This window comes from Lipotes vexillifer, unplaced genomic scaffold (genome assembly GCF_000442215.2).
Source record: "Lipotes vexillifer unplaced genomic scaffold, Lipotes_vexillifer_v1.1 scaffold472, whole genome shotgun sequence".
NCBI lineage: Eukaryota > Metazoa > Chordata > Mammalia > Artiodactyla > Lipotidae > Lipotes > Lipotes vexillifer.
Window position 1 is genome coordinate 2,460,147 of NW_006797698.1, and position 7,585 is coordinate 2,467,731.

Genomic DNA, 7,585 nt, shown 5'->3' on the forward strand with positions numbered 1-7,585 from the left:
TTCATGTATCTGAATCCTCTGGTTCTTGTGTGACTCTCTGTATTCTGACCCCAGGCTGGCCTTGGCCTCAGTCCCAGTGTCTGTCCTGAGTCTGATCTGTCTACACAGATGAAGTGATTCTTGTGACTTGATTCTGATCCTTAATATCAGCCTAATTAATCTCTGAAGACTTTGCCCAGATTTCCCCACCTTATTTTTTATTTCTCCTTTATTATCCCCTACTACCTGCCCCAGCCTGACAATTTATTTACCTACAAAGAGCTGAAGCACCACAGTGTGATATGCAGTTACCTCTCAAGCCCTCAAAGTCATGGACCCTCTTCCCATCTCACCAGTCCTACCATGCCCCCCCATGCTTGTAGCCTGAGGGTATCTCTAACTTAAAGAGACCTCAGGCATTTCAGCTTGCTATAGCAACTTACCTTTTAAATTATTTAGTAATGTGGGGCTTCCTACAGTAACTTACCCTTTAAGTTATTTAGTAATTTTGCAGTAATGTACTTTTAAAATTATTCAGTAATTTTGGGGGCTGAAAATTTTTCATTATTTTGCCTATATTCCCCCATGGATGGTGATATTCATGCTCTCCATGGCACTTTATCAGGTTACTAACCTCTGACAAAAGCTCTCTTGCCTGCTCTTCCCTGGCTTCGCCAGTTTCTTTGTTATTAAAAGCACAATATCTCCCCTTACATTTTTCAATTATGTCCCTAAGATATCTGTTATTTGTGTTTTTGACATAATCTTCAAGCTTCCCAGTCTCTAAGTCTTCCTTCCGGGTAAACAGCACAATCGTGTATTTCATAACTTGCTTTCCAAAGATGGTCTTTAATTCCGCCACGGCCTTTTTGTCCTCTTGCGTGATCCGTCCTAGCTGTAATACCAGGACCAGAACCGTACTCCCTTCTTTATAGTAGGACAAACAGCGTTTGACCTCCTCATCGACCTGGGATGGACCCCCTTCAGCTCCAGACACCAGGCAGGGCAGGGGAGTGTCCACAACCACAACATCCTGCCCATCCCACACCCTGCAGCCTCTCTGGCATGTCTTGGTGACTCGCTGTGTTCCCAGCTGAGAGTGGAACTCTGGCCTCCCGAGGATGGTGTTCCCACTGGCACTCTTCCCAGTTCCGCTCCTCCCCACGAGGATAATGCACAGGGGCTCTGCTGAAGAGAAAGCAGGAAAGATTCGTGACCATGGGCTGATCTGGCTACAACTTTCATCTCAAGACTACTGCCATTAATTACAGCAGAGGATGCTCAGAAAGTTCCATCCCCAAGCCCTGGAACAGCCTGTCAGAATTACACAGTCTGGGGTTTCCCTGGTGGCGCAGTGGTTGAGAGTCTGCCTGCCGATGCAGGGGACACAGGTTTGTGCCCCGGTCCGGGAAGATCCCACATGCCGCGGAGCGGCTGGGCCCGTGAGCCATGGCCGCTGAGCCTGCGCGTCCAGAGCCTGTGCTCCGCAACGGGAGAGGCCACAGCAGTGAGAGGCCCGCGTACCGCAAAAAAAAAAAAAAAAAAAAAAAAAAAAATTCCCTATTAATGAGATGATAGATGCAGAAAGATCTTATAATGTGTATTACTGGGGTTTTCCTTATGACTTTGCACTTGTACTGTGATCTCTCTCTTCCGTTCAGGTCTCACAGTTCTAGATTGTGAGTTTTTACCAAGTTACTGATATCTGCCTCAAAACAAAGAGAGAGGAAAGCCCATCCCATGTTCTTCCTTCTGGGAGAAATTACTCAATTGCTTATCCTGAACCCACAATCTCATAGTTGAACAAACAGGGTTAAAAAATACATTAACTCCCTCTTCCATGCCCTCGGACAGTGTGGTTCTCACCCCCTCTGCAATCTGGTCTAAACTCCACATCCCACATCTAGAGGTGTGAGCCCTCATCTCCATCAAGGCCACGCCCCTTTGTCCTCTCACAAGTAGATGCTCAGTTCTACCTCCTTGCTTCAAGTTACTAGTGTACTCTCTGGAGCTTTGTACTCAGCCATCCAAATTCTACCCATTCTCCAAAGCCTGTTTCAAATCGTGCTTCCTCCATACAGCCCCTCCTGACTTTCCCACATGTCTGTGCTTTTAGGAGGCTGCCCAGCACCTGGCTCCCCATTAAGAATGTGAAAGGGCACAACAAACAGATATGCCCCCTTTGGTCTGATGTTCTTCCTAGGTGAGGATCTTTGAAGCAGAAGAGAATGGGATGAGTAGAATGGGAAGAATCTCAGCTCAGGTCAATAGAATTCGTAGCACTGAGTGGACTGTATACAAGGGGACTTGTGTGGCTTAAGCAGTAGGTAAGGTAGTGTGGCTGGACTAATAAAGCCCACCTAGTGCCATGTGGGGCATGACCATCATGAGGATTCAGGCTCCCTGTCCTTGTCTGGTCAAAACAGCCCCCACTTCTCCAACAGAGGGAAGAGTAAAGAACCAAGAGAGTAAACAAAGAGGTCAAGAAAGGCGGAGGGGGCTTCCCTCGTGGCGCAGTGGTTGAGAGTCCACCTGCTGACGCAGGGGACGCGGGTTCGTGCCCTGGTCCGGGAGGATCCCACGTGCCGCGGAGCGGCTGGGCCCGTGAGCCATGGCCGCTGGGCCTGCGCGTCCGGAGCCTGTGCTCCGCAACGGGAGAGGCCACAACAGTGAGAGGTCTGCGTACCGCAAAAAAAGAAAGAAAGAAAGGCGGAGGGCAGGGAGGAAAGGAAGGGGTGGGGGGGAAGGAGAGGAGACGGGAGGAAGAAGGGAAGGGTAAAACCAATGAACCAGGACTGTCTCAGCAACAGCACTGAGTGCTAAGCCCTGGGCAACAGATACGCTGTGGGGAAGACAAGAGACTGGAAAAGGCCAACTCCTTCCCTCAAGATGCTCACCATCCAGTTGAAGAGATGGGAGAAAAGTCAGGAGAAAATTATAGACCAGCTCAGAACAGATGATACTCAGCGTCTGAGCCCCAAGTCTGGGAAGGGGAAAGAACACAGCATTTAAAGAAAGCAGCTGAAATGCTAATGACACCATGTCCGTGTTATGCTGCCTTGGGAGAGTTTCCACTTCCCCCCAAATCACTTCACACAAGCCCACATCCTATAAAAAGTCTTCACCAACACCCTCATTCTGAGATGCTCCTTGGTCCCCATGATGTGCTACATTCCCTCACTGCCGCAAGTCCTTCCGCCCAGTTTTGTTCAGTAACAGGAATATTCCTGGGGGTCTTGGCTGACGGGCATCGACAGAATTTTAACTCCCTATTGCTGTCTGAGTTCACGTATTTCTGGCTAAATTTACTCAACTGTAAAACGAAAATAATGAAAATGACACCATCTTTATAGGATTGTTATTAAGGGCTATATTGTGAGGTTGTTATGAGGATTATATATTATATGCTACTAGGATTGAATAATTTATATTTTATCTCCCAGCATATAATGTCAGTTGCAATAATTATCATTAAAATTTTAATTTTAATTATTATTTTAGGAAGTCCTACAAGGACAGAGATCTCATCTACCTTATTTACTAAGAAATATTCAGTTCTTGCACAGAGCTGGCCCAGAAATAACCCGAAAGTCCAACAACAAAGAGATGGGTGAATTTGTCACGTATGCCCATACCATGGACCACGTTACGTCCACTGAACAGAACAAGGTAGATCCATGTGTATTGACTTGTGCAGTGTGCACGATGCACCATTAATGGCAATCATCACACAGATACTGAGCTCCATCACTGAATGCTGCAGGTGTTATTCTGTTTAGTGTTATCCATGAAGAAGTGATTTCTGCCTCCCGGTAGGAGTCCAAAATTGAGTAGTGCTGGGTCCCAGGCTGGGGAGAAGAGGCTGAGTCAGGGAAGAAACTGCAAGAGACAAGCCCAGCTCTGTAACATTTCAGGGAAGGCTGGGGACACCCGCACGGGTGCCGCACCTACTCACAAGTGTTAGCAGTTCCCTGGGAGACAGACTGTGGGCACCAACCTGAGCTAGGGCTCCAGGGTGCATTTTTGTTCTGACTTATCTAGATAATTTTTCCGCTTCATTTTGATGCATGATGCATTCAAAAGAATACAGATATGAGCTTAACATTCTTTTAAGAATTATCTTACCATGTGGATGGTCCTCCCTCTGACATGTAGCTTCATTCACACAATCCTAGAAAGAAAATAAAGGGGAATATAATGCACACAGATCTAAAATCTCAGCTTTTCACAAAGTAAAGGAATGGAGACACAAGTATATAATTCAGAGTAATTCAATGATTAGGATGTGGTGAAATGAACGTCACGGTCATGGTCATGGTCATGGTCGCTGCTGGCATGTGTAGTCCTGTCCATGATGAAGCTGACCTTGAGACCCCGCTGCTGCTGGAACAGGTTTCCCAGAAGTAAGAAGGTGGGTTTTGTTCTCACTCAGAGGAGCCCCACAAATGCCATCTAACCCAGGCATTGTTCCTGAAGCACTTTCTAACTTTACCTCTCCACAGTCCCCAATAGTAACAGTAATCCTTTCCAGTGTCTCCCAGAGTTCCTGCTATTCCTGGAGAAAATCCAGAAGCTTAAGAAAAGCTTCTGGACTCCCCGGAAGAAGAAACTAGTCAAGTGATGGCTGTGCGGGGCATTTGAGGGACAGGGGAAGGGATGAGATTGGAAATCAAGCTCCCCATGTATCTCCAATGTCTTCTCCCCTTACTGCGCCCCCAGTATCGACATGAAGCTTCTCCAAACGTGAGATCCAGTAAAATTTGGAACCTTCCCCATCCAGATGGGCAAATGGAGACAATGAAGGATGAAGAGCTAAACACATAATTAACATCCCCTTCTCCTGCCTGGGGAAGCCTCACTCCCAACATTTAAATTGGCATGAAATCAGAAGTTTTAAAGTCAACTAAAATATCACGCTGGCTATTGTGTGTGAAATGGATGGGCGTGGGGAGGGTAAGGCGCAAGAAAAAAAAAAACGATTGGAAATTGTTATGCAAATATGTGTAAAATAGTACAGGCAAGAAAAGAGGTTGCCCTGGTCCAGATGGTGGTAGTGGAGACAGAGAGAAGCAGGCGGATTCCAGGTGCCTTAATCACACAAGACGATCATCTCCTGGAAATCAGATGCAAGCTGGCCGTGGTATCAAAGCTGACATCTGCGCTTAGGTTTGAACAGCATGATGGGCAGGACAGCCACTGACAGAACTGAGAGGAAAACTGAAGTCTCAGAGATTCAAGAGGGAAAAACAAAAGTCTGGACGTGTTAATTCTGAGATTCTTTAAGAGAGCGATGTCAAATAGCAATTGGATGGACAAAGGAGTCAGAACTTAAGAGGAAAGACCTGGACTGGAGTTACTAATTTGGAAACTGTTAGCAACAGATGAAGCTCAAAGCTGTAAAAATGTGGAATCACCTGAGGACACAAGTATAGAGAAGGGAGGAAGGGCGAGAACCAAGCCCTGAAGACACCAGCTGTCAGGTCATTAGAGGAGGACTCAGCACTCTCTGGAGTAGCAAGCAAGGACGAAGAAACAAGAAGAGCATAGTTTTACTGAAGCCAAGGGAAGAGAGGGTCTAATGAGTCATTTATGTGTCCAATACTATGAGGGGTAAAGTCATATAAGCTCTAAAATATATCCATTAATTTGCCAATAAAGTATAATACTCGAAGTAGCCTCATCTTTCCAGTTTACCGATAAATATCCCTTTAAACAAAGCCTCTGCAACATTTCAGTTATTTGTGCCTTTATCCCACTAGCTCTAACAACAGAGACCCTCGGAGACCTTCACAAGAATCCTCACCTGGAATCTACTGTCTTCATTTCTGAAGTTCACCCAGTATGGTCCTTGGTTCTCATCCACCAAACACTGGACCTTGCAGAGGAGGTCCTTCACCTGGGCGTCCCGCTCATCCTCACTTGCCTTGTTGTTGAAAGCGCAGTATCGGCCACCATAGTTTTGAACCAAGTCCCTAAAAGACTCGTCACTTTCAATGTAATCTTCCAGCAAGCCATCCGTCAAATCATCCTTCCAAGTAAAGACTATAATGATGTGCTTCCTGGCTTTAGCTCCAAACACCTTCTGGATGCCCTTGATTGTTTCTCTGTCCTCCACCTTATAATGGCCGATGGGAATTACCAGAAGCAAGGCGTCGAGGCTGGGAGCTGAGAGCTCCAGGCAGTGCTCAATGTAGCCTTCCTTGTCATTGGCACAAGCTATTGAGGAGAAAAGGTCAGGGGTGTCGATGACCACAACCTCCCTCCCCTGCGTGGCCCCACTCTCTCTCTGGCATGTTTTAGTCACCATCTGCTCACTGAGCCTGGACTTGAACACAGCTTTGCCCAGAATGGTGTTTCCTGTGGCACTTTTCCCTGCGCCATGTTTCCCTAAAAGAAGAAGCCTCAGTCCCAACATGGAGCAGTCCGGCTCTGACTCTCTCTCCTGACACAGGTTTCCACTGGTTCTGTTGGGACAAAAAGCAACACAACAATGTTCAACTCACAAACAGAGTGGATAGAGGAACAACAAGAAAGTACCTTCTGGGCTTCCCTCTTGGCGCAGTGGTTGACAGTCCGCCTGCTGATGCTGGGGACACGAGTTCGTGACTCAGTCTGGGAAGATCCCACATGCCGCAGAGCGGCTGGGCCCATGAGCCATGGCCGCTGAGCCTGTGTGTCCGGAGCCTGTGCTCCGCAACGGGAAAGGCCACAGCAGTGAGAGGCCCACGTACCACAAAAAAAAAAAAAAAAAAAAAAAAAAAAAAAAAGAATTACCATATGGCATAGCAATCCCACTACTGGGCATATATCCAGAGAAGACCATAATTCAAAAAGACACATGCACCCCAATGTTCATTGAAGCACTATTTTCAATAGCCAGGTCATGGATGCAACCTAAATGCCCATTGACAGACGAATGGATAAAGAAGATGTGGTACATATATACAATGGAATATTACTCAGCCATAAAAAGGAATGAAATTGGGTCATTTGTAGAGACGTGGATGGACCTAGAGACTGTCATACAGAGTGAAGTAAGTCAGAAAGAGAAAAACAAATATCGAATATTAATGCATATATGTGGAATCTATAAAAATGGTACAGATGAACTGGTTTGCAAGGCAGAAACAGAGACACAGATGTAGAGAACGAACGTATGGACACAAAGGGGGGAAGGGTGGGGTGGCATGAACTGGGAGATTGGGATTGACATATATACACTAATACATATAAAACAGGTAACTAATAAGAACCTGCTGTATAAAAAAATAAGTAAAATAAAATTCAAGAATTTTTTTTAAACTTTAAAAAAAAATGAAAGAAAGAAAGCTTTCTCCAGAACTCTTGCTGACATTCTAAAGCAGCCTCCACCTTCTTTCCAGGATATAGCCCAAGGGGGACGAGGCTTCAGGCATCCAAGCAAAGCTTCCAAAGATGTAGGGATTTGTCCCACATCAGGGGCAGTTCAGGTGCACAGAAAAAGGTGGTCAGAGAAGCTTCCGGAGCCCAGCCTGGAGAGAACTCAGTCCCAGCCCAGCAGGAGGGAGGAGACGAGTTCATGGGTGGAAGCTCAGGAGGCTTAAATTTAGATAAAATCAGAAAGAGT

The 7,585-nt window shown here is 46.3% G+C and overlaps 1 protein-coding gene across 1 annotated transcript in view; it reads right to left on the bottom strand.

The window, feature by feature from the left end:
* Positions 1–478: 478 nt before the first annotated feature.
* Positions 479–7,585, bottom strand: part of GIMAP8 (GTPase, IMAP family member 8) — a 36,644-nt gene continuing 29,537 nt past the window's right edge. The window contains 3 exon segments of the mRNA XM_007472129.1: positions 479–1,167; positions 4,105–4,150; positions 5,783–6,443. Of these exon segments, the coding sequence (XP_007472191.1) occupies positions 479–1,167; positions 4,105–4,150; positions 5,783–6,443 (1,396 nt within the window).